Source organism: Melanerpes formicivorus, unplaced genomic scaffold (genome assembly GCF_026170545.1).
Source record: "Melanerpes formicivorus ecotype bairdi unplaced genomic scaffold, bMelFor1.0.p_v2 SCAF_69, whole genome shotgun sequence".
Classification (NCBI taxonomy): domain Eukaryota; kingdom Metazoa; phylum Chordata; class Aves; order Piciformes; family Picidae; genus Melanerpes; species Melanerpes formicivorus.
In genome coordinates this window covers 1,411,419-1,438,372 of record NW_027142421.1, presented here as the reverse complement: position 1 = coordinate 1,438,372, position 26,954 = coordinate 1,411,419, and the positions used below count along the sequence as shown (strand labels likewise).

The 26,954-nt window shown below is 45.3% G+C and overlaps 1 protein-coding gene across 4 annotated transcripts in view; it reads left to right on the top strand.

The window, feature by feature from the left end:
- Positions 1-26,732, top strand: part of FARS2 (phenylalanyl-tRNA synthetase 2, mitochondrial) — a 232,482-nt gene extending 205,750 nt beyond the window's left edge. For 3 of the 4 annotated variants that reach the window (XM_068163005.1, XM_068163001.1, XM_068163003.1), the window contains one exon: positions 26,253-26,732. In XM_068163005.1, coding sequence (XP_068019106.1) covers positions 26,253-26,348 — 96 coding nt within the window. In that variant the 3' untranslated portion in view covers positions 26,349-26,732. The remainder of the gene's footprint in view (positions 1-26,252) is intronic. The other variant, XM_068163004.1, reaches the window with a different exon arrangement.
- The last annotated feature ends 222 nt before the right edge of the window (positions 26,733-26,954 follow it).

Sequence of the window (26,954 nt, the reverse complement as noted above, 5' to 3'; positions counted from 1 at the left end):
GGTGTTGCTCTGTGGGATAGGGGAGCAGGAGTCCCTGGACTCCCATGTGTATTCCTTTTGGATTTGCTCCCAAATAGAGTCTTAAGCTGGTTACCAGCTTCAGGGAGTGTTTCAAGTGATCTCTGTCATGCTATCCCACATCTCCTTTATCAGGTTACCTGTGCTGTTACTCATTTTCTTCCCAAGTGGAGTCAATGAGCATGCCCTCTTGCTTACAGCTTGTCTGATTTTCCTCTATGACCTTACAGTGATTTATATCATGGGATGGATGGATAGATGGATGGATGGATGGATGGATGGATGGATGGATAGATGGATGGATGGAAGAATGTGACATTCTGCTAGGCCTACCACTCCTTCCATGGCCTGAATGGTCAGCAGTAGGTTTGGATTCTGCTTTTCATGGTAGTACTGGGCATCTCCTAGACTTCAACAGAACCATGCTAATAGTAAAATGATATTTGTTTTGCTTCAGCTGTCAGAGTTTGGCATCTAGCAACCTCTCCTCTAGGGATTTTACATATATATATATATATATATGTGTGTGTGTGTGTGTATATGTATATGCACGTTTATATATGTCTGTGTAGGACTTTTTTTGCTTCCCACCTACCTTTCCGTTCCAAATTCCCTTCCTCGAGGAATTTCACCAAGAAATGACGGATGACTAGGCAGAGACTGAAGAGTGGGTTCTAAAAATACTTTGATGCCAGAAAAATGGATCAGTTTCAGAGTTATTTTTGCTCATCTCAAAGGAACCTTGAAAGTGGAAGGAAAATGTTTCAGCAACAAAATATATTGGCAGTTTTCAGTTAACACAAAAGTATTGAAAATACTTCTTTGTGGTGGTTTGTTTTTTTCTTTCTGAACTGCAGTTGAGCACTGTTCTGTTGAATATAACAATATATGATTCTGTATAGCTGTATTTAATACAAGTACTTCTCCTGGACTGAGCTAGACCAGAACTGATTCTATTCAGTGATCTGACTTCTCAGCTCAGTCTCTTCTCAGTGATGGCACTTTCTGAAGTGCACAGCATGCTTTAACAGAGAGTGGCTGCTTCTAGCAGTGGTAATGCTGATGCTTAGAGTTACTGCCAAGGGCTGCAGAAAGATTCTTGCTTAGACTTGCTCCTGTGCAGACCTCCTGGACATCTTCCTGTGTGGCCTGCCCTAGTTTATCCTGTTTTAGATAAAGGGTTTGACTAAGTAATTTCCAGAGGCGTCTTCCAACCCCTACCACTCTGTGATTCTATGATTTGGAAAATCACAGTTGTCTCTTTAAAACCGGAGATGCAAATGGAAGTTACAGATAAAAGGCTTTTGAGTGTGTGCATGAGCTGGCTTGAGGACAGGGAGCAGACTTAAGACAGTGCTACAGAATCTAGAGCAAGATGCAGGCTTTCCCAGCGAGCTGGACAGGTTTGCTGTGTATGGCTGTCCCCACGCTTGCCGGCAACCACTTGTTTAATCATGGCTTTGTTTTGTGTTTGTTTGAGGGCTGTCACATTTCTGAAAGGAGACACAAATGAATCAGATTCACTTATGCCTCCAGCCAGGCAAACATTCTAAATCCCACAAGCCTCTACTTGCTCTCCCATGAATCTCTGCCGCTATAAGGAACAGAAAAATACTTGCTTACAAAATGAATTGTATTGCAAGGCAAACCCTCTTCAGCTTCTTCTTGAATCTCCTATGGGTTACAATGAACATGTTGGTTTAGGCAGCCCAGGCTGCTATAAATAAGGTATGAACTTGGAACTGGAATTGATCCCATTTTTTTGGATGAATGAGCTGCCTCCTCCCTGCTCATCTGCACAGGCTGGAAGTTTTCACATCCTTAAGTATTTTTACTGGAGCAGTTCAAGCTAATATATTCTATTGTGTTGCTGGTATGGATAGAAAAATGGACCTGGTTGCTTTTAGCATTTCAGCTGAATGGTAACTCAGTGATTCTCTGTAGCTTAAGTATTACACTATGCATGTAAAAATACACTTACATTTCATTTTGGCCTTGTCTGTAAGATACTCTTCTTGGCATCTAGTAAAAGACCGGCTAGTTCTCTTTCTCTTGGTGCTTTGCTTTCCTTGCTTTCACTGCTGCCTTGTAAACCCAAGCATGCCTGGTTTCTGCTTGCTGGAGAACGAGAAAAGGCAGACATGCTTCTCCTGGATGAAAATGACCAAATAGTGGTTTCTCTGTGTGCACAGGCATGTTTATAGCACTAGAGAGGGGAAATGTTCAGCAAGGCACAAGCTAGTTTAATTTCCTGAGTTGTGCTGATCCATCCTTTTACCAGTTACCCTCTCAAGCCACACAACAGTTCCAACTGGGAGATCTGTAGCCCAGTGACGAAGAGGTGGGAGGTTTAAGCCATAAGCCAAGTTTAACTATAATGATCATTTGCCATCAGAATTTCAGTATGGATCAAGTTTATCTAGAGCAAGGCGATCTTTAATGGTATTCTGTTTGAAATATACAATGGAGGAAAACAGAATGCCCTTTAGGAAGGGTCCTTAAAAACATTGAAAGTCAAACTAAATAATAAAAAATGGCAGATCAAAGATGCTACTGACATGAAGCTGAGAGGTGCCAGGTACAAACACAGCAGGGTGATGGCATTGTGAATGCTTTCCAAGCTTGTCCTGTGCTTCTGTGGTTTGCATGGCGTTTCCAGGGGGTTATAAGCGAGGGTGACCACGAAGCTGGTACGTCTGTGCTTTAGGGTAGTTTTTTCAGCTCCATTCCTTTGCATTTTGCAGATAACTTGAGCTGGTTCCATGTACAGGATTCACAGATAAAATGCAAGCAAATGCCAAGCCAAGAAGAAAGTAGAAGTTAAAAATAAATAGTTAAAAGAGAACTGAGAGACATTGCTTTTAAAAAAGAAAAAAAAACAACACCAAAACAAAGCATAAAAAACCCAAACCAAACAAGCAACAACAAAACAAACAAACAAACAAACAAAAATCCCAACAAGCAGAAATTACAAAACCTGTAAGGGCAGTAGAGTGATTATATGTGATGGTCATGGTTGTTGCCCTGCTTGAGATCATAGTATCATAGTATCAGTCAGGGTTGGAAGGGACCACAAGGATCATCTAGTTCCAACCCCCCTGCCATGGGCAGGGACACCCCACACTAGATCAGCCTGGCCAGAGCCTCATCCAGCCTGCTCTTAAACACCTCCAGGGATGGGTCCTCAACCACCCAAATGGGACAACCCATTCCAGGGTTTCACCACTCTCATGGTGAAGAACCTCCTCCTCACATCTAGCCTGAATCTCCCCACCTCCAGCTTCATTCCATTCCTAGCACTGCAGTTGGAAGTAATCACAGAATCCCAGCATGGTGGGGGTTGAAAGGGAGCTCTGGAGATCAATTAGTCCATCCCCCCTGCTAAGCAGAGTCACCCAAAGTGGGTTGCCCAGGATGGCAATGATAGGGGGGTTTGGAATCTCTCCAGAGGAGACTCCACAACCTCTCTGAGCAGCCTGGTCCAGTACTCTAAATTATTCTTGTGTTGAGTGTGCAAGGATTTCTTCAAAAGAGACATTTATCTTGCATCCCGTGCTGACCTTGTCACCTTTGACAAAAATCACCAGAAAAGGTTATTTTTTAGTAAGTGTTCCCCCCCCATTCAATTTGACTATGTTGATCCCCTTCCCACGTGCTGTAGAGTAGCTGCAGGAGAAAAGAAGATGCAGTTCTCCCAGCACCTTGTCCTCCTGCTCTGTGCTACACCACAGGCTGATGCTATAGGAGGTGGTAAATGCTGTACAGACACTCTGCAAGGAGCCTTCCTTTTGCAAGAGCCCTGGCACTGATCCCCTGAGGATCAGCAGAGAGCAGTTGGGAAGTGCCAACTGCTGAGATTCTCAATCATCAAGTGAAGCTTGGTTCTTAATTTGAGTGAGAAATCATAAAACTCCTTACCCTCTGCTATCTCTGCCTTTTGTTCTTACTGTGTCTTTTAAATGGCTGAGATACAAGTTGCCTTTGAAACATTTTTTAAGTGCAGATGTGACATTCCCTTCAGTATCACACTTTCTTCAGGTGAAAGATAGTGGACTTACATGACTAGATCAGCCTTGGGTCTTTCCTTGAGTAGTTAGTCTGGAATTAATTACATCTGTAGTGGTGGTTTCATAAGTTGTCTCTTTTGGGGTTAAGTGCTCGGCTCATTTAACATCTCATTTTGAGTGTGAAAATGCTCTAAGAGGTGAAAGAGCTGTGATTTAGATACAGTACCCAGCATCCTTCTGCCTGGTCTTCATATTACATTGAGTTGATGTCATAGCAGACACATCAGTGCAGAGCACATACTGGTTTTCTTTTACCCAAAACTCTAAAACTCCGTGCTAATTTAGTGACTGTTAATCACTTAACTAACAGATAAATGACAAAATAAGGTTCACATGGACGGTATGGGCTGTTTAGCCTGAAGAAGAGAAGGCTGAGAGTGGATATTCTCAATGCTAATCAATATTTAAAGGGCAGGGGTCAAGAGGGTGGGGCCAGAATCTTTTCAGTGTTGCCCGGTGACTGGACAAGGGGCAACAGGCACAGAGTGGAACCCAGGAGGTTCCATCTGAACAGGAGAGAAAAATTCTTTGCTGTGGGGGTGCTGGAGCACTGGACCAGGTTGCCCATAGAGGTTGTGGAGTCTCCTTCTCTGGAGAAATGCTAAACATGCCTGGATACTGCAACCCTGGGCAACCTGCTGTGTGTGACACTGCTTTAGACTTGGTGATCTCCAGAAGTCCCTTCCAACCACCACCGTTCTGTGATTCTGTGGTATACCATTGTCGCTAGTTATTTTTTCTTGGTAACTTTCTAGTCTTGAAACTCCATGCACATACAGGCTCATTTTCATCTTCTCTAACCAAAAGCAAACTACTCAATGTCTCTAGACAGATGGATGTTGTGTGCCATTCAGAGCAACCCAGTCTTATATGGTAATGACTCAACAACTGACTGAATCCAGTTAGCAGCTTTATAGATCATTCCTCAAAGTATCTTGTAGTTAAGTTTCATAACAGTCCCACTTAGGTTATCTCACATCCTCCATGTAACTATTCATTACAGGCAACCATCTCTTCTATCAGGAGAGGAGTGATTCACTCTTCACATTTCTTTCTTTGGATCCCCACACCCTGTGTCTATCCAACCTTGCTTTTCAGTATCTGAAAGCCAATCGGTCACCCTGGGCTAGTGTTCCACAGTACAGGGAAGTAGTTGAAGGCAGTGATCTTGTGCAGATTTGTCCTTAATGGCAGTAACTCCTTAGGCATTGCTGCCCTATTTGATGAAATACTGCAAGAGCAAGCTTACAAGCACAGGTCTCTCTTCCCAAGATCTGTATTACATTTGCCAGAAGGGAGAACTTGCATAGAATGAAATCCATGCTAGAGCAGAAGTCCTACAAAGGACCCTACACATGATCTGCTCAGACCACTAACCTGAGGCTTATCTGGTATCAAGAGAGTTGGCTGTCATAGCCATTTTCACTTACCTTTCTCTGTCTGTCCTGAGCACATTCATTAATTTCTTAACTTAATTGGTATAAACCATTTTTAAAAAGAGGATCCACCTGGTTGCTTTTGCTGATCTTCTTTTAAAAACATCACTACCCAGGGACCTGTCTCTCTTGTAACACATCAGCTGAATGCTCTGTTGGCAGAAGGAGAGGTCATCCCCTTGCCTTCAGTGGGAATAGGTCAGGAGATTGGACTCAGCATCCTTCTGAGGGCAGCCAGAGTTTTTTCCCACTCCCTTATATCCAGGTCTCATTTCAAACATAGTGTATAACATGTTTTAACATGAACTTGGGGGTGGGAGGATGAGGATGTCCTTGGAAACTCCCATGAAACAGCTCAAAGGAATCAAGGTGTCCTCCACTAAGAAAGTGACATGGCTAACAGCTCATATGAAATGCCTCTGTATGAATGCATGCAGCATAGGCAAGATATAGGAGTAGTTGGAAGCTACTGTCCTGCTAAAAAGCTATGACTCAGTTCCCATCACTGAAACTTGGTGGGATGAATCCTGTAACTGGAGCATGGCTATCAACAGCAACAGGCTGTTTGGAAGGGACAGGCAAGGAAGGAGGGGTAGAGGCATCACCCTCTATGTCAGAAAAGGGATATTGTATAAAGAGCTGTACCTGAAGAGCTGCCACAAACAGGTTGAAAGTTTGTAGGTAAGAACTAGAGACAGGTGAAACAAAGGGAACCAATAGAATAGAATAGAATAGAATAGAATAGAATAGAATAGAATAGAATAGAATAGAATAGAATAGAATAGAATAGAATTAACCAGGTTGGAAAAGACCTTCAAAATCGTCACGTCCAACCTGTCATCCAACACCACCTAATCAACTAAACCATGGCACCAAGCACCCCATCCAATCTCTTCCTAAACACCTCCAGTGATGGTGACTTCACCACCTCCCTGGGCAGCCCATTCCAATGAGCAATCACTCTTTCTGTGAAGAACTTCTTCCTAACATCCAGCCTAAACCCTGGCACATCTTGAGACTGTGTCCTCTTGTTCTGTCACAGGTTGTTGGGGAGAAGAGACCAACCCCCACCTGGCTACAACCTCCCTTCAGGTAGTTGTAGACAGCAATAAGGTCTCCTCTGAGCCTCCTCTTCTCCAGGCTATGCAACCCCAGCTCCCTCAGCACCTCCTCATAGGGCTTGTGCTCCAAACCCCTCCCCAACTTTGTTGCCCTTCTCTGGACTCGTTCCAGCAACTCAACATCTTTCCTAAACTGCAGTACTCAAGGTGTGGCCTAACCAGTGCTGAGTACAGGGACAGAATGACATCATGTTGGCCAGCTTCCAGTCATCTGGGACCTCTCCAGTGTGCCAGGACTGTTGAAAAATGGTGGAGAGCAGCTTGGCCATCTCATCTGCCAGCTCTCTCAGCACCCTAGGATGGATTCCACCTGGTCCCATGGACTTTGGGGATCCAAGTGGCTAAGCAGGTCTCTAGCTACTTCCTCCTGGATTACAGGGGAACTATACTGCTCCCTGCCTCCATCTGCCAGCTCAGGAGGCCAGTTGTCTGGAAGACATCCTGTCCTGCTATTAAAAATTGAGGCAAAGAAGGTGTTAAGTACCTCTGCCTTTTCCTCTTACTTTGTTACAATATTCCCATCCATGTCCACTAAGGACAATATTGGGACCAGTGCTATTCAGTATCTTCGTTACTGACATAGACAGAAAGATTGAGTGCACCATCAGCTGGCTACTGTGGTTGATATGACTGAGGGATGGGATGCCATCCAGGGGGATCTGGAGAAGTGGGCTTAGATGAACCTCATGAAGTTCAATAAGGCCAAGTGCAAGCTTCTGCACCACGGTTGGGGCAGTCTGCAGTACCAATATTGTCTGAGGGGATAATGAGATTGAGAGGAGATTCTGCTATACTACTATGCTCTGGTGAAACCTCACCTGGAGTACTGTTCCAGCTCTGGAGTCCTCAACACAAAGACATGGGCCTGCTGGAGAAGGTTCAGAGGAGGGCCATGAAGATGATCAGAAAGCTAGAGCACTTCTCCCTTGAAGACAAGCTGAGAGAGTTGGTGCTGTTCAACCTGGAGAAGAGAAGGCTCTGGGGAGACCTTATAACAGCACTTCAATATCTGAAGGGGACCTACAAGAAAGCTGGGGAAGGACTGTTTAGAAGGGCTTGTAGCAATAGGATGAGGGGCAATGGTTTTAAGCTAGAGCAGGGTAGGTTTAGGCCAGACATTAGGAGGAAGTTCTTTACGGTGAGAGTAGTGAAATACTGGAAGAGGTTGCCCAGAGAGGTGGTGAAGGCCCCATCCATGGAGACATTCAAGGTCAAACTTGATGGGGCCCTGAGCAACTTCATCTACTTCTTGATCTGCTCACTTCAGGCAGCTGGAAAAGATGGCCTTTGAGGGTCCCTTCCAACCCAATGCATTGTATGATTCTGCAGTTCAGCTTGTGATTTTAGCTGCTGTATTCATAGGCATTTCTTCTGGCACTGTAACTCTTAGTTTATGCTGTGCTCGCCCCTGCACCATGCTGGCACACTGCTGTGGCCGTTCATTTCACTGAATCCACACACCCAGAACCTGTGTTTGTTCAGCCATCTCTGCAGGAACATGATGTCACTGGCTGGGGAGGAGAGTTTGGGCACAGCAGATGCAGATGATTTGGAAGGGAGCATGAGTAGCATTGCAGCACTCTCAGCAGTGGGTGCCTATTGATTTTGATGTTCTTTCTACAATGTGTGTTTCACAACAGTGTTGGCACACCAGCAATCATGGCCAGGCGTGACAAAAAATAGGCAAAGAGAGAACACATTGCTGATCTTAATGGTGTGACCTCCCAGTGGCACTTGGTGAGGGGAGTCTTCAGGCATAGCTACCTGTAATTTCAGAAGGAGCATTTCCTTCCTTGTTTGTTATTGTAGTTCAAATGAAGGTGATGAAGTTTCACTTTTCAGTTTCACTTTGAAACACAAAGTGATGGTGTTGGATGATAGGTTGGACGTGATGATTTTGAAGGTCTTTTCCAACCTGGTTAATTCTATTCTATTCTATTCTATTCTATTCTATTCTATTCTATTCTATTCTATTCTATCCTATCCTATCCTATCCTATCCTATTCTATTCTATCCTATCCTATCCTATCCTATCCTATCCTATCCTATCCTATCCTATCCTATCCTATCCTATCCTATGGTGACCAGGCTGCCCAGAGAGGTTGTGGAGTTTTCTCCTCCAAGAGATTCCAAAGCCACCTGGACATTGTGATCCTGGACAACCTGCTCTGAGTGACCCTTCTTTAGCATTAGGGTTGAACTGGATGATCCTTAGAGGTCCCTTCCAACTACCACCATGATGGGATTCTGTGAAATGGAGGTCTGCTAAGCAGAGACTATGGTGTTTAAGGTCATGCCACCAAATTGCTGCATTCTATGCATAATCAATACCAGTCTCTTATCACTCTGAAATCAGTAATGTAAAAATAACTTGATTTCATTTCAGTTTAGCCATTCAGTTGCTGTTTGGATACAGCTACATACACTGAATTACTCAGAGGTAAGGCAAACGTGGGACTGTGTGACAGGAGCCTATGACATGTATGAGTCTTTCTGCTTAGACAATCATGTCAAGAATTTGATGGGGTTTTTTGGTGTGGTTTTTTGTTGTTGTTTGGTTTGGGTTTTTTTTTTAGTAGAAAGGAGAATATAACATCTTAAACCTGTGTAAGAGAGTCTCCAATTCAGGGAACAGCCACCTTTGTGTTTTCAAAGTAATACGTGCCCCCATTAAGCCATTCTTTGTTATTGTACAGGCATAAGTCATAAATAGTTTATTTCTTCCTTGGCAACTTCATATTTTGTGTGAAGAATGAAAAGAACACATATGCGATGGAAATTTTATGAGATCAACATTTAATCCCTGAAGAAGACTTAGTAAACATCATGATTTCCCACAAATTATTGACCTTGCCAGTCCAAGCAAACTTGGACAGGTTAGTACAAGACTCACCTGTGCAGCAATGGCTATGGGTGTGTATACACACTTACATACACACAAACTTGGACAAGTCCATGGGATTGGTCTTCCTCGTAGCAGAGCCGTGGCCTCTCACTCTTTGCTGCAAAAGGGGATGTAGGCTGATAAAAGAGAGACAGGTGATTGTCACTGGCTTTTGCCCCCCAATTCTTTTCTCCCCTTCCTCCTCTTCCCCACTGGCAGGAGACTGAAAGAAGGAAAGTGGAGAGCTTTAGTTTAGTTACACAAGATCATTTACTACTCTGCTGCAGAGATGTTAGATTACACCAAAAGATAGAGAGGAAGGGAAAACCAAAAATAGAAATACCTGACCAAAATTGATACAGAACAACTGCACAGCATGAAAATGAAACCCCAAAGGGAGTGAACTTAGCCCCCACTCTCACTGACCAGCACATCTCATGAGTGCTACAAATTTCAGCCACCACTGCTCAGAGCACTAAAGGGATCTATATGATGTGGCTCAAACCATTACTCTGATACCTAACAGTACATCAGGATAGGTACCACAGAGAATAGAGAAGAACAATGAGTGAGAATGGGGAGGTCAGAATAACTCCTGCAGGTACAAGGGAAACATGGCTAGTTACTCAGAGCCTTATATAGATAATCTATTATTACTATTATATTGATATTGTATCTTCTCTATATTGATATTGTATCTTCTCTATAGGATGAGGTTTCTGTTACATTTCTATGCATTTGTTACAAGACTGGGTTATCTACAATATCGTAGGATCATGGAATGGTTTGGGTTGCAGGGGACCTTGAAATAGGTCATCTAGTTCAACTCCTGTGCACTGGGCAGGGATGTCTTCAACAACAGCAGGCTGCTGAGAGCCGCAGAACCTGGCCTGGAATGTTTCCAGGAATGGGGAATCTACCACCTCTCTGGGCAGCCTGGAACAGTGTTTAACCACCCCCAGTGTAAAAGTGCTCTCCAATTTAAGAGGGACAGGGAACTATTGGGGAGAGTCCAATGGAGATCTATGAGGATGATAGAGGACTGGAGCTGAGAGGATGAGGAGAGGTTGTGAGACCTGGGGCTTCTTAGCCTGGAAAAGAGAAGACTGTGAGAGTATCTTATAAATGCAAATAAATAAAAGGTGGAGGTCATGAGGATGGGGCTGGGCACTTTTCAGTGGTGGCAAATAACAGGACAAGGGGCAGTGAGTGCAAACTAGAACACAGGAGTTTTCCCTTGAACTTAAGGAGAAACTTCTTTACTTTGAGGGTGCCAGAACACTGGAGCAGGACGGCCAGAGAGGTTGCGGAGTCGTTTTCTCTGGAGACTTTCAAAACTCACCTGGATATTGTAACCCTGGGCAACCTGTTCTAGGCTCACCTATGTTAGCAGGGGGCTTGGACTAGATGGTTTCTGGAAGTCCCTTCCAACCCCTACAATTCCATGATTCTATAATTCATTCAAGGATTGATGTCTCAGCTGTCTCCTAGTCCTTGGACTCCCCCAAATTACCCTGGGGTGCAAATTTCCTTCAGGCTTGTTTGCAGTGGTGTGTTGTTAGAATTCTTAGTCCTTATTTTAAGATTGTCTGGGGTTGAGTATTCGCTTGGGAAGCTGAAAACAAAGGATTAACCTCTGGATATCAGCTCAGAAAAGCATAAAATAGAAATGGGCAGCCAGATATGCAGCATCTTCTGTGGCTGCTCCATAGAGCTTTCCTAAGGCATCTCTCAGACCTGAAGCAAAGGGGCATAGGCAGCTGAGTGAGAGTATCCCTTTGGGATGCTTTCTTACAGAGTGGAATTTTAATTGGGTGGGTTTTTTGGGTTTTTTTTTTGCTTTTTATTGGCTTTAGGCAATGAGAGGGGAACTCAGCAGCACTTTGCTTCCCTGCCTCTGTATTTCAGCATTGGCCTGTAAGGCTAATGACAGGATTGCTAGCTTGAAGAGCTTATATCCTTTTCAGGTCATTCCTTTTGCCTCTCAGTCTGTTGGTCTCTGCTGTTTCCCCTTCAAATTTTTTTCCCTGTTGGCTTTATTTCCTGGGAATCCAATGTTGGTAACACAGCTCTTTTAGCAGCAGTGATTTCTATTTCCTATCTCCTTGGCCTCCTAAACCGGGCCTTTTCCCCTCGTCTCCTTTTAAAGCAATGGGATAGACAAACACACTATGAGCATTCAGTTGGAGATACAAGGAGCTCTCTTTGCTACTCCAGGAACTTCTGCATTTAAGAGGGTTACATTATTTTATGCTGCAGAATTGAGGAGCACTGCCACCTAGTTCATCCTCCCACTCCAAACCAGGATCAGCTCTACTTATAGCAGTCCTGACAGACACTTGTATAACCAGTCCTTAAAAATTTCCAGAGATGGGGACCTCTCCACTGCCTTTCCAAGCAGATTTTAGAGCAGAACATTTCTGCAATATGAGTTTATTCCTTTCATCTCCTCATGCTTGAGAATGTCAATGAAAAGATGATTACCTAACTGCAACAGCATCTTATGTATTTGAAAGGCGTTTTCAAGCTATCAGAGGTTAGTGACAGACACTATGAACCCCTCTCCCTTCCCACAGGGAAGAAAAAGGGACAGAGAAGGGGTTGGGAAAGAAAACTAAACCAGTTTGAATGGAAATTAGAACAATAACATGAAATAGATACAAATAGATACAAATCAATATCCAACCCAACCCCTGGTGGCAATAATGTCACCATCACCACTGGTGCTTGGGGCAGGCACTGGGGAAGTCCCAGACTGGACTCAGCAGCAGGTGGAAGCCAAATGAAGGAGTTAGGTTCTGGAATTAGATTCAGGAGCACACGGATCAGACACCAGCCATTAAAGAAGAGGCTTGAACCTGGTGATCCCTCAGCTTTATCCTTAAGATGGCATCCATGGGACAGAATCCCTTGTGGTCAGTTTCGGGGCACTTCTGTCTGCCTCTTCCCACAATTGCTACCTCCAGAGTTAGTGACTTTGCTGCTTCCCTGAGCACCCTGTTCCAGAGTTTGACAACCCTTTCAGGAAAGACATTTTTTTCTAATGTCCAACCTAAACCTCTCCTAGCATAACTTGAGGCCATTTTCTCTTGTCCTATCATTTGTTACTTGGGAGAAGAGGTTGACCTGGGGTGCATTAAGAAGAAATTGACCTGGGGTGCAGTAAGAAGAGTATGTCCAGCAGATCAAGGGAGGTTCTCCTCCCCCTCTATTCTGCCCTAGTGAGGCCCCACCTAGAATATGGCATCCAGGTTTGGGCTCCCCAGTTCAAGAGGAACAGGGATCTGCTTGAGAGAGTCCAAAAGAGGGCTACAAGGATGATTAAGGGACTAGAGCACTGCCTTATGAAGAAGGAATGAGAGACCTGGGGCTTTTTGGTCTGGAGAGGAGAAGACTGAGAGGGAATCTAATAAATATTTATAAATATATGAGGGCTGGGTATCAAGAAGGTAGAGACAGCCTCTTCTCACTTGTGCCCTGTGATAGGACAAGGGGCAATGGATGGAAACTACAGCACGGGAAGTTCCACCTCAACATGAGGAAGAACTTCACTGTAAGGGTCATAAAGCACTGGAACAGGCTTCCAGGGGAGGTTGCAGAGTCTCTTTCTCTGGAGACTTTCAAGACCCATCTGGATGCATTCCTGTGTGACCTGTGCTAGATTCTATGGTCCTGCTCTGGCAGGGGGGTTGGACTTGATGATCTCTGGAGATCCCTTCCAACCCCTAACATCCTGTGATCCTGTGACCTCTACCTCAGTCTGACCTCCTTTTAGGTTCACTGCTTCCAGAAACAACAAATTATTGGCAGCTACTATTAGAATAACACCTTATATTGGTAATCATAATGATCACCTGATCATCTACCTTGATACAGCTCCCTCCAACATGAAACCGTTAGGAAGATATCCCCTTTATAAAAGGAAATAACATTAGACTAGATTTCATCAATATGTTAGTGTTTTCTGTATTTCATATTTTCTATTGTGTGCTTACAAATGGTTTGGTCATCAGTACCAGAATCTTTCTAGGAATCTAAAGTACAAGCAAATTCTCTGTAATAGTTTCTGTGGCTCCCTATCTTTTTTCTTTCCATTTTCAGAAACAGATACTGTTTGACCTTTTCCAAACATGTGGTACCTTACTTGTCCTCCATGAACTCTAAAAGACAACTGATAAGAGCTCTGAGATTTCTTCTGCTCATTCCTAAAGAATCTTAGGGCAAAGTTCATCTCTTGGACCATCTGAGAACATTTGATTTACTTTAGTGTTCCCTGTGTATTCCCCATTCTGGGCTGAAACCTTATCCCTTCTTTGCTGGTATGAATTTGTGCTAGTGAGAGTACTGGATAGACTATTTTTAGTAAAGTCTTCACATAAATGGTACTTCAGTCTTCATAGAGTAATGCCTCAATGGTTTTCTTTCCTTTCTTGAGTGGAAGACCAGCAATTTCATTGGACTTACAGAATGATACATCTCATTGTGTTCCCTGAGCTTTTGGTCTTAATGCCCATAGGGAGTTTTACTGCATGGTGCTCATATGGTCTTAGCACAGCATATATTATAGAATCACATGAAATCATAGATTGGTAGGCGTTGGAAGGGACCTCTGGAGATCATCTGGTCCAACCTCTCTGCTAAAGCAGAATCACTCAGAGCAGGTTGCCCATGATTGCAGTGTCCAGCTGGATTTGGAATCTCTCCAGAGAAGGAGACTCCACAACCACTCTGTGCAGCCTGCTCCAGCACCCTCACAGCAGAGAATTTTTCCCCTCCTGCTCAGATGGAACCTCCTGCATTGCAGTTTGTGCCTGCTGCCCCTTGTCCTATCACTGGGCACCAGTGAAAAGAGTGTTCTCCTATGCATACATCCTATCCCATTCAAAGTTTTCGTTTGCTTTCCTTGAAGCATAGCTGTAATATGGGGGCCACATGCCAAGTATGACAGTTACAGCTTGCCAAACTAGAATGCTGTAGAATTTCTAACCAGTGCACCTAAGTTGTGTGGTTGTCACTGTATGGTGATTTTCAGTGGTGCTGTGACATTTTCCAGGCAAGCCTCACCTACAAGAGATGGCCTCTTTGTCTGTCAACACAGTCCAAGTGAATTACCTGTGCAAATGGGACCCAGCAAGAGAAACATGCAACAGACAGTTTTCCTGCATGTTAGCAGTATTTTAATCTGCTGAACAGTTGTTATCCCTAATGTGAGGGCTTTTTCTGAGTTGCCTTCCCAATGCAGCTGCTGTCAGCAGAACAACAAGAACAGGTTTCTGGTGATCATCTGTGTGGAACAACTCTGCCCTTGGGGAGGGAAAAGGGAGGAATTTCTGCAGCTCCCAAAAAAACCCAGTTTGTCAGATTAAAGCTGGTAAAACCTGACAATTCTGAGAGGAGAAGAAATGCATGGGCTAGAAGGTGATAGTAAGCAACACTTAATTGTGCAAGAATTTTCACCAGGTTTAACAGATGCTGTAAGTAGCTCCACTGAGGAACCCTCTGTATTTGCCCACACATGGGTACAAATGGATTTAAGTTGCCTTTTGGTCTGCCCAGGAGGGATGGGCCTTTTAGTGTTTTGCTTTTACACCAAAAAATATGTTGCTTTTACCCCAAAATAAGGCAAGTGATTTCTTTAACCTCCTACCTTCTGTTTTTAATTCTCTCCTGTTTTCTGCTCTCAGGTTAAATTATCTCTTCCTGCTCCCTTCTTCTCCCTGTCCTGTTTTCTCCTGATTTGTGTTGGGTTTGGCACTTAACAGCTAGCACATTTGTTATCCTGATGTTGGCTCTGCACTTCTTCCTCTTTTGTCCCTTGTATAGTACTTAAAAGGGCTGGTACAGTAATTAAAGGGGACAGACTTTTCAGCAGGGTCTGTTATGACAGGACAAGAGGTGGTGTTTTTAATCTAAAAGCAGGACATTCAGACTAGAGATAGGGAAGCAAATCTTTACACTGAGGGGGGTGAGACACTGGGGCACGTTGCCCAGAGAGGTGGTAGATGCCACATCCCTAGAAACATTCCAGGTCAGGTTCTGGGGCTCTGAGCAACCTGCTGTAGCAATCTGAAGATGTCCCTGCTCAGTGCAGAGTTGGACTAGATGACCTTTAAAGGTCCCTTACAACTCAAACCATTCTATGTTTCTATGCTTATAACTCTTTAAAGAGTCTGCATTTATCCAGGTCTGACCTTTCTCATCCATTTGCTGTGTGACCTTGGAAAAATCATTCAGTCTGGAGAAAAGAAGGCTCCCAGGTGACCTTACTGTGGCCTTCCAGTATCTGAAGGGGACCTACAAGAAGGCTGGGGAGAGACTTCTCAGGATCTCAGGTAGTGATAGGACTAGGGGGAATGGAATGAAGCTGGAGGTGGGGAGATTCAGACTGGACATCAGGAAGAAGTTCTTCACCATGAGAGTGGTGAAGCCCTGGAATGGGTTGTCCAGGGAGGTGGTCGAGGCCCCATCCCTGGAGGTGTTTAAGAGCAGGCTGGATGAGGCTCTGTCCAGCCTGATCTAGTGTGGGGTGTCCCTGCCCATGGCAGGGGGGTTGGAACTAGATGATATTTGAGGTCCCTTCCAACCCTGACTGATTCTATGACTCTGTGATTTAGCATCTTGGTTTGGATCCAGAGCCATGTTCCTCTTTTCCTCAACTCTCAGCATGTATAAAGGGAACTCAAATATCTAGCTCCTGGCCATAGTGAGGACAAACCCAATAAACTCAGTGAGGAAATCTAGACAAGTACCTGATGGAGCATTTAGTCCCTCCCCTGCACTTGCCTTCTGCCTAGCTTTGTAGACCCTGATTTCTGATAGTACTCAGTGGAGATAACTGAACCAGATGTCACTCCCATCACTCTTCATTTCTTAAGGAAATGAATTGTTTTAAATACTCACATAAATTCTCTTTTTACTCAATTATGAAATATGTTCCAATTTGACAGCAGTGTTAATTTTAGTAATACTTTCTTGTAGCCTTTAGTATTAATATCTAGTTGGGGGGAAAAAACTGCTAAATATTTATACTTCTTTTCTTTGATCTTGCACTCAGAAGAACTGAAAAGGTATCACACTTCACATTTTAACTATAAATATTTTAGATAGCATTTGAAAGAGTCCAAATTCACCTCTCATGTTGGATTTGTTCAGATTACTGAGGTAGGCTGTCATTCTTCCATGCTTTCAAAGGGCATTTGGCTAAGCACCAGTGATGGAATCATTGTTGTGGTGGTTTGGCCCTGGCTAGGGGCCAGATGCCCACCCAGGCTGCTCTATCAATCCTTCCTTAGATGGACAGGGAAGTAGAAGCAAGCATAAAGCAAGAGTAAGTGGAAGCAAGAGTAAGCAAGGATGTTATTCTCTACTTCCCTTCAGCAGATGATGTTTGGTCATGCCTGGGAAGCAGGGTTTCAATACACAGAGTGGTTGCTCTGGAGGACAGACACCATCAACAAATGTCCCCACTCTTCCTTCTTCCACTTAGCTTTTATATAGCTGACACCATATGGTATGGAATGTCCCTTTGGTCAGTTTGGGTCAGCTGGCCCAGCTGTATCCCCTCCCAAGATCTTGCCCATCCCTCAGCCTACTGCTGGGAAGGAGAGGTATTGGAAAAGCACAGCCTTGGTGCTTGACTCAGCAGTAGCTAAAACACTGGTGTGTTATCAACACCCAGATACAGCACTGCAAAACACAGCACTACAGAAAAAGGCTCTGGAGAGAATTAACTCCAGCTCAGCCAAACACAATACAATTGTCCAGTACTGCTGAGGGGCCTGGGGCTGTTTAGCCTGGAGAGGAGCAGACTCACAGGGGGTCTTCTCAGTGCTGATAAATATCTGTATGCAGGTGAAGCTAACACACAGGCATTAATTGTTCAGTCCATGAACAACAAGACAGCAGCAATGGTAATGTAAGTGCTGTGGCTGCATACTAGTTCAAGGTGGACAGGGGTTCTCCAGAGCCAGGGTAGCCCAAGAAGGAGGAGAGAGAAGTGACAGAAGATGACAGAGGCTGTCATGGGTTGAGGTGAATCTGCTGATGATACTTGATATCATACTGCCACCATGCCAGCTTAAAAATGAAAGTGATGTCTGGAGCAAAGTATCCTGGAGCTTGACATTCAGATTGTACCGTGAGAGGCTTCCTGTTTCTAGTTACTGCTTCCAGTTTCCAGTTTTGGGGTTTTGGTCTTTACTGATGGGCTGGCTGCTGCATGCTTGGGTTGAGGGAAACCAATTCATTGCTGTCTTCTGCTGCTGCTTCTGCTTTTGCTAAGGTAACTACGCAGCATATCATCTCATTAAACTCCTTATCTAAACCCAGAGGGGTTTTTTGTGTCACTTTCCCTCGTGAGGGCCTGTGGGAGCAGACTGTGTTAACCAGGACAGAGGCTGACATGGCTGGGGGGCATTGCTGGGGTGATCACAGGCCATTTAAATGCAGTCAGCCTTCTCAAGAGCCATGCAGCAGAGAACACTCAGGAGCAAACCTCTTCCTCTTCAGAGAAAGCCCCAGTCATATTCAAGGTATCCATCCAGAACTGCAGAGGAAACTTCAGTACAGACAGTAGGATGAAGTGACCAAACCCTTCAGTGGGGAGAAAGGTAAGCACTGCACAAGATGTACACAGGTGAGCAACCTGTTACATCAGGTGGCTGAGTTAAAGGAAACAGTAAATGGGCAGTGCATCATTAAAGGAGCAGAGGTAGTGATTGATAAGTGGCTTCCATTCCAAGTTCCAGCAACAGACACCACTGAGGATGAAGCACCTTGGGCCCTGGTGTCCCACAAACACAGGTCTCCACCACAATCTCCACCCTGTGACTTCTCAATGGATACAGTTTTGAAGTGTTAATAACAGCAGACACACAGGAGCAAAGCCCACAAGGTGCAACTGAGCCAACATCACACTGCAAGTATCACAAAAAAAGTCACTTGTGCTTGTAGTGGGAGACTCCCTGATAATGTGTGCTGAAGCACCCATCTGCTGGCCTGGCAGGGACTCACGAGAGATACGCTGCCCTCCTGGAGCTGAGAGCCGTGATGTTGCCGAGAGGGTGCCGCAACTTGTCAAGAACATGGATTGCTATTCACTATTGCTCTTTCATGTAGGCACAAATGACACTGTATGCCCAAACAGGCAGAATCAAGAAAGACTCTAAGGCCCTGGAGGAGAAAGTGAAGGATTTTGTACCCAAGTTATCTTTTCTTCCATATTACCTACTCAAGGATAAAGTGCAGACAGGAACAGACCTGAGCAAAGCCTTCAACACTGTCCCACACCACATCCTGGTCTCCAAACTGGTGACACATGGGTTTGATGGGTGGACCACTAGATGGATAAGGAACTGGCTTGATGGCTGCACCCAAAGAGTGGCTGTCAATGGCTCCATGTCCCAGTGGAGGCCAGGGACAAGCGGAGTCCCTCAGGGATCAGTCCTGGGACCTGTCTTATTCAACATCTTTGTGGGTGCCATGGACAGTGGCATTGAGTGCACCCTCAGCAAGTTTGCTGATGACACCAAGCTGTGTGGTGCAGCAGACACGCTGGAGGGAAGGGAGGCCATCCAGAGGGACCTTGACAGGCTGGAGAGGTGGGCACAAGCCAACCTCATGAAGTTCAATAAGAGCAAGTGCAGGGTCCTGCATCTGGGTCGAGGCAATCCCAGGCACAAATCCAGGCTGGGCAGTGACTGGCTGGAAAGCAGCCCTGAGGAGAGAGACTTGGGGGTGCTGGTGGACAAAAAGCTCAACATGAGCTCTCAGTGTGCACGTGCAGCCCGCAAAGCCAATCAGATCCTGGGCTGCATCAGGAGAAGTGTGGCTAGCAGGTCGAGGGAGGTGATCCTCCTCCTCTACTCAGCCCTGGTGAGACCCCACCTGGAGTACTGTGTCCAGTTCTGGAGCCCCTATTACAAGAGGGATGTGGAGGTGCTGGAAGGTGTCCAGAGCAGGGCCAGGAGGATGATCAGAGGGCTGGAGCACCTCTCCTGTGAGGACAGACTGAAGGAGTTGGGGCTGTTCAGTCTGGAGAAGAGAAGGCTCTGAGGTGACCTAATTGTGGCCTTCCAGTACCTGAAGGGGGCCTACAGGAAGGCTGGGGAAGGACTTGTCAGGATCTCAGGTAGTGATAGGACTAGGGGGACTGGAATGAAGCTGGAGGTGGGGAGATTCAGGCTAGATGTGAGGAGGAGGTTCTTCACCATGAGAGTGGTGAAACCCTGGAATGGGTTGTCCAGGGAGGTGGTTGAGGCCCTGTCCCTGGAGGTGTTTAAGGCCAGGCTGGATGAGGCTCTGGCCAGGCTGATCTAGTGTGGGGTGTCCCTGCCCATGGCAGGGGGTTGGAACTAGATGATCCTTGTGGTCCCTTCCAACCCTGACTGATACTATGATACTATGATGTACATAATGCAGATCAACTTCTGGCTACATGGCTAGTATCACTGCAAGAGTTTAGGCTTTTATAACAGGACTTTTATGAGGATTGCAGCCTGCTAGGAATGGATGGAATCCATCTGTCTGAAAGAGGCAGGGGAATCTTTGGCAGCAGGCAGGCCAGCTTGTTGAGGCTGTCTATAGACTCAAGGGCCTGGGGGGAGGGATCCAAAATGGCAATGCTCAAGCCACCATCACCACTACAACCACTCAGGGAATTAACCAGACCAATGAGAGTAAAATGTGCCTCGGCTGCCTCCTTAGTGCACAAAGTCTGAGAAACAAATGAGCAACTGGAGCTCTGTGCCCAGTCAGAAAGTTATGAATAACCAAAACTTGGTGGGACAGCTCACACAGCTGGAGGATCGTGATGAATGGCTATAGGCTGTTTTGTAAAGACAGGCACCAGGCATGTGTTCCACCACTGAGTGGGAGGGGATGTGGCTATTTTTAGCACCAGTGTGAAGCTATAAAAAGCATCACAGCATGGGGGAGAAGGGGAGCTGGCAGCTAGAGGCTCAGAATTGCATCTAGGGGAAAAAGTCAGCTAAGAGAGAATCAGCTAGGGAATAGGCTGCTAGAAGAACTGTGCTGGAGGCTGCTACATTCTGCTGCAGGGAAAGGGCTGTTAAGTGATCTACTGGGGTAGGGCTGCTGTCATCTGCCAAAGGCTTCTGGAAATCAACTAGAAGAACACTGCTAGAGAATGAGAATTAGCTAGAGCTGAGCTGGTTTTAGAACCATCTAGAACTGCAGACAACTGCTGCTGGGTATCTCTGCTAGCTGCCATCACAACCCCTGGGAACTGCCATCACCCTGGAGAGTTGTTGCTGCCTGAGAAGGCTGCCACCACCTCAGACAGTTGTCCTGCCTGCTGCTCCTGCCTGCCACCCCTGCTCACCATTCCCTTTGGCATTACCCGCACTTGCACGGTTGTGACACATACTCCCTACAGATCAGATCACTGTGGCAGCTATGCCTGTTGCTTGGTAAAGCGGTTTGGCGCTTGGCTCTGGTTTGAGTCTTAATTCTATTCCCAAGAATGTTAAGTTAGTCACACTGAAGATCCAGTTGGACATCGCTCAGGAGTTAAGCTCAGCCACACCCAGCCCCTCTGATCTGAGGACAAGCTGGAAAGCAAGAGGGGTTAATTTCTGCCAAATTATCCACTTTTGGATTGTGACATGGCCAACACTGTTTAATATCTTCATAACTGAGTTGGCTGTTGGGATGAAGAGTACCCTGATGAAGTTTGCAGATGACACCAAAATGAGTGGGGCAGTTGACACTCCAGAAGGGAAAGCCACTCTCCAGGAAGACCTGGACAGGCTGAAGGAGTGGACTAGCAAGAACCTTATGAAGTCAAATAAGGACAAGCATAGGGTCTTGCACTTGGGAATACATAACCCAGGAGTGCAGCTCAGACTGGGATCCACCTGGCTGGTGAGCAGCCCTGTGGAAAGGGACCTGTGGGTCTTGGTGCACACCAAGCTCAACATGGGTGAACAGTGTGCTGCAGCTGCAAAGAAGGCCAACAGGATGCTGGTTTGCATCTACAAGGGCATCACCAGCAGACATAAAGAAGTCATTATCCCACTCAGTGCTTATCAGACCACACCTGGAGTACTGTGTTCAGTTTTGGTCCCTGCTGTACAAAAAAGGTGTGGACAGGCAGGAAAGTGTCCAGAGAAGGCCCATGGGAATGATCAGAGGACTGGAAGCTGAGAGATCACAGGAAGGAAGGATGAGAGAACTGGGTTAGGGGAGGCTTAGGGGAGACCTTATCACCACATACCAGTACATAAAGGGTGGCAACTAAGAAGATGGAGACTCCCTTTTAACAAGCAGTCACATGGAAGAGACCAGGGGTAATGGGTACAACTTACTCTGGGGAGATTCTGATTGGACTCCAGAAGAAAATTTTTCACCATGAGAACAGTTAGACATTGCAATAATCTCCCAAGGGAAGTAGTGGATTCTCCTGCATTGGACAGTTTGAAGACACAGCATGACATGGTTCTGGGCCATCTCCCTTAAACTATACTATTACTGAGAAAGGTTGGACCAGATGATTCTCGAGATCCCTTCCAACCTGGTGTTCTGTGCTTCTATAATTCTATGGTTATCAGCTGACACATCCTTTCATTCTTGCCCTGGTCTCAGTGTCAAGCTGCTTCCATGTTTGTTTTATTACATCAGTGGCAGACTAGGGGCCCTTAATTTCTTGCTATACTCAGATTTCAGGATGAAACCTTGAAACATAAACAATCATTCTGACCTGGCAGCAAGCAGCTCCCCAGTGCATGGAGCGATGTCAAGAGGATGGGGGTCACATTCTTTTCAGTGATATCCAGTGACACAACAAGGTGCAGTGGGCACAAACTAGAACACAGAAGGTTCCATTTGAATATGAAAAACTTCTTTACCATGAGGGTGCTGGAGCCCTGGAGCAAGCTTCCCTGAAAGGTTATAAAGTCTTCTCTGGAGAGATTCCAAACCCATCTAGATACTGTGATCCTGGGCAAGCTGCTGTGGGCGACCTTGCTTTATCAGGGGGATTGGACTAGATGATCTCCAGAGGTCCTTTCCAACTGCCACCATTCCATGATTCTTCCACAAAATGTGTGCCAGAGCATTAGGCATTGTTTCACTCTAGTGTTTGTTCTGCAGACCTTATTCACATTTCATCCTGCAGAGTCAGGATACATCCCTGGCTGCCTTCTCCCTTTGCTGTGCTCACTGCATTTCCTTACCCGAGAGCTGCAGGCTGGTGCAGAGCAGGGTTGTGCCACTAAGATCAGCTGAAGCCCAATGGGAGAGGAGCCCACGTGACTGTGAGCTGCATGGACCTGTCTGGCAGTGCAGGTTAGGGAAATGAAGCCCTGTGTGCTCACCATTAAGCTTCTCATTTTATTTTTTGACCCAGTGAAGTTGCTGATCTGGGGTTTGGCCTCAAGTTTTCTGTCGCTCGCAAGAGAGCTGCTGCTTCTGCATGATCAGGCTGCAGCAGAGTTCAGCCTGCACTTGCAGAGCCATCTTTAAGGTAGGCAAAAATCTCTGTGACTCTGCAGAGCAAAAGAAAAGGAAGAAAGGGAACCAGCAAGCGTATTTTATGTGCTGGCAATAATTGCTTCCAGTTGCAGCTAATGGCAGCTAACATTTTCTTAATATTTTGTTTGGGGTCGGGAGTGTTAAGTATTAGAGGATGAAAGACCCAAGAAGGATTCTTCTCCATTTCCTATGCAAAGCTGGCTAATGAAAGCAATGCCTAAGGGTTTAAAACTTGCAGTGTGTCTTTCCTTGAAATCACATTAAACAATTATATTCCTTCTTGCTAATTAACAACAAAGATGTAAATAAACCCATCTGAAGGTGGAAGAGAAATGTGATGCACTAAACCCTGTGAGTTAGGTGTAGCCAGCCGTGTCAGTAGTAACATTCTTGGCTGTAATTAAAAGGATTTGCATTTAATGCAATCCCTGCTTTATTTCTCCTGCAGCAATGCTGCAGCTAACAGAACTCATAAGTCCAGAGCTGCTCTGGAAGACTTCAGTTCTTTCCTAATTTAAATACCTCCTAAAGATGTTGGTTTTCCGCAACACCCACAAGAAGCTATTGCATCCCAGCCTGACCTATTTAATGTGCCTCATGAATGAACTGCTTACTGAGAGGGAGGGGCATGAAACCATTACCTTCAGCTAACCATGAGCAGTGAAACAAGAGTGCTGGCATCACATAAAAAGATGATAAAGAGTTTTCCACCACAGGATGTGTTTCCACTGTATACAAGACTTCAGGATCAAGCCTGTGACTGTGCATATTCTGAGGAGCCATTTGTGAATGTTTTTGATTCAGTGGGATGCTGTAGCACCAGTAAAAGCTCAAATTCTACCAGCTATAATGGTGTTTGCCAGCCTGGTTTGAAAAGCCCCAAATTTATGAGTCCTCTTAGACAAATTTCTGTAGCATATGGCCAGACCCTTGCTATTCTGTTTACTTGCCTCTCCCAGATCTGTTGTTGTGGTTGCTTTGCAGAGGTGGAGCAGAACAGAGCAACACCTTCTCTGCAGGTACACCTCCCCTCCTTTTCCCCAGCATCACTTTTCTACAGCATTTAACCTGCACTGAGGGAAACCTTTAGGCTGTGTTTTAGGAGTTAACTCCAATCAGCCTAACACTTCATGAAATGCAGTTTAACCTTTCCTGTGCTTGTCAGGTTCAACTTGCTTTACCTTCAGAGCACACAGAAGAGGAGGAATGCTTTAATTTTAAATAACCTTGTGCTGTAAATTGGCAGTGGGAGCAGGGCGAACTTCCCACCCATGTCAAGTGGGACAAAGTTGGTATCAAATAGCTATTCCAAGGGAAAAAAAATACTGTAGTAGTAAGACTTGAGGTTGAAATGAGTATCTTGAGAGTTGTCTTTGTGTATGAGCACATATAGCTTTAGTTTTAATCAAATGGTTGTAATAAACATGGTTTCTAGCGTGAAACAAGTTTCAGGAGAGAAATGACCTGACGCCTGCTGAATGCCTTTGTGGGCCATTAAATGCGAGTTCTGCCCATCTGGGAGATCCTTCTGTCTAGTATTTGATCTCTGGTTTGCGATTATTTTTCCCCTCAGATTTTCTTTCTTGCACTGAAGTGAGTATTCACCTTTGCAAGGAGAAGCTGTGTGGGCTCCCTTTGAAACTAAAAATAAAAAGGACGCCACAATTGCTATTTAAATTCAGGAACATAAACACTGCAGCTGCAGTGATGCCCTTGCTACAGTGATGTGTTGCAGTCTGGTTTTGATGGGGGGCAAGAAGATTTTTTGCTCTTTTATTCAACTTACTGGTTTGCTCCTGAGCTTGCATTAACTCTGCTCAACTCAGCAACTCTTAAATATATTTCTTCTCCCATAATTCTATTTTCCTGCTCTGCTTTGCCTTTTCTTTTCCACAGAAAGTGGCATTTCTTTAATTCTACTACATGTCCCTGCTGCTGTGTCTCATCTCATCTCTTTCTAAGTTTTTCAGACAGCTCCTACACCTGGGTTGCATTGTGGTCAGTGCCTGGACACTGCCCTCTGATGCTCCATGGTGGCCACTCTCATCTTGCATCTCTGTCTGCCCATAAATGAAGTCTTCAGGTGCATTTTGCCCTTGTTTATAATATCCAACAAAGGCAAACTAGTCACCTCAATTGAAAAATAAGTGTCTGGAGTGCATTGAGAAGAATATGACCAGCAGATCAAGGAAGGTTCTCCTCCTCTTCTCTGCCCTAGTGAGGCCACATCTGAAGACCTGTGTCCAGTGCTGGGCTCCCTAGTTCAAGACAGACAGGGAACTACTGGAGAGGGTCCAGCTGAGGGCTACAAGGATGATTAAGGGACTGGAGCATCTCCTTGAGGAGGAAAGGCTGAGAGACCTGGGGCTGTTTAGCCTGGAGAAGAGCAGACTGAGAGGGGATCTTTTCAATGCTTATTACCAGCTAAAGAGTGGGGGCCAAGAGGATGGGGCCAGATGTGACAGAACAAGGGGCAAATGGCACAAGCTGGATGTTTTCATCACTGTTGGATGAAGCTAGGAAAATGAGGAAGAAAATTCTTTGCTATGAGGATGCCAGAGCCCTTGACCAGGCTGCTCAGAGAGGTTGTGGAGTCTCCTTCTCTGGAGAGATTGAAATGCAACTGGACATTACGATCCTGGGCAGCCTGCTGTAGGTGTCCCTGCTTTAGCAGGGGGGTTGGACTAGATGATCCCTAGAGGTCGCTTCCAACCTCTACCAGTCTGTTTCTGTGTGTTTGGTCTCTTTCCCAAAGGCTGGAGTCTGGATGGTGAGGCTTGAGAGACACCCCACTTTAGCTAGCAACATTGCTTTCCATTGCTCAGAGGTTGAGTGGCATTTTCCTTATGCCTATCACCTCCAGCCCCACTGGTCTGAAGGAGGTTGGTGTGTGCTGTGCTCCCTTGTACTAGCACCACTGGCTCTGGGATGGGAGAGCTGTGATGTTAGCAGCAGTTTTGTGGTGTTAGCACAGACCTTCTCCTGGGCTTGCATGCTCTGTAAGAGCAATGAGAGTTGGGGTATAGGGTGGGCTTAAAGTCCTCTGCCAAAATTAAAATCCAGCTCAGTCCCACCGCTCTGGACTGTGTATTTTAACATTAAGGTGATTTTCCAGCAACAGGAACAAAATTAGACAGCAAAGAAAAAATGATCCAGCAGGTAAGTGTTTGGCCTCATGTATTTGCATTTGTAGTCACATGTATTTCTGAGTCCCCTTTTGGTTTGTGTTTTGTAGGACAAAGAAAGTCAGCCACTGCTACCGGATCGTTTACCGCCACATGGAGAGGACTTTAACACAGGAAGAGGTGCATCACATCCATCAAGCTATTGAAGAATCAGCAGTCAGAGAACTTGGGGTTGAGGGCAGGTTCTAGCATCACTGTTCTGAAGCCCTACTAATGACAGTTGCTTTTGCCTTCCTTTTTTGTCCTACTCTTTTTATTTTGGCTGGGGCGTGGTTGGTGGGTTTGGTCATACAAGTAAAGAAGGGTTTGTGACTGAACCTAGCACATGGGAAATGATTGATAAGTGAGGACTGGTAAATCTACCAGCTAATAAACATTACTGCTGAGAAATCATTGACAAAGTGCTGGCACTTTAATGTAAGGAATGGGGGAACAACAGCAGTGTGAGATTTCCCTCCTGTTACAATAAGAAATACACTGCGTGGTGGTTTTCTGTGTGGCTAATTGGTCCCTGGGTTCCATTAAACTGTAAATGCTTAGCATTATTTCTGTGTTGACAGGATCTTCTGTCCTTGTAATGAGTGAAGCTAATCAGAGACTCAGATTAATGCAGGGAATTAAAACCCATCCTTCCCTCTTCTTGACATAAGAAATGTCAGGTTTTGCTTCAAGAAACCTTCCAAGAAATGCATCTTGATGAAGTTTGGCTCTCTTACCTTCAGAGCCCATGAGTATTGCTTTCATCTGCTGCA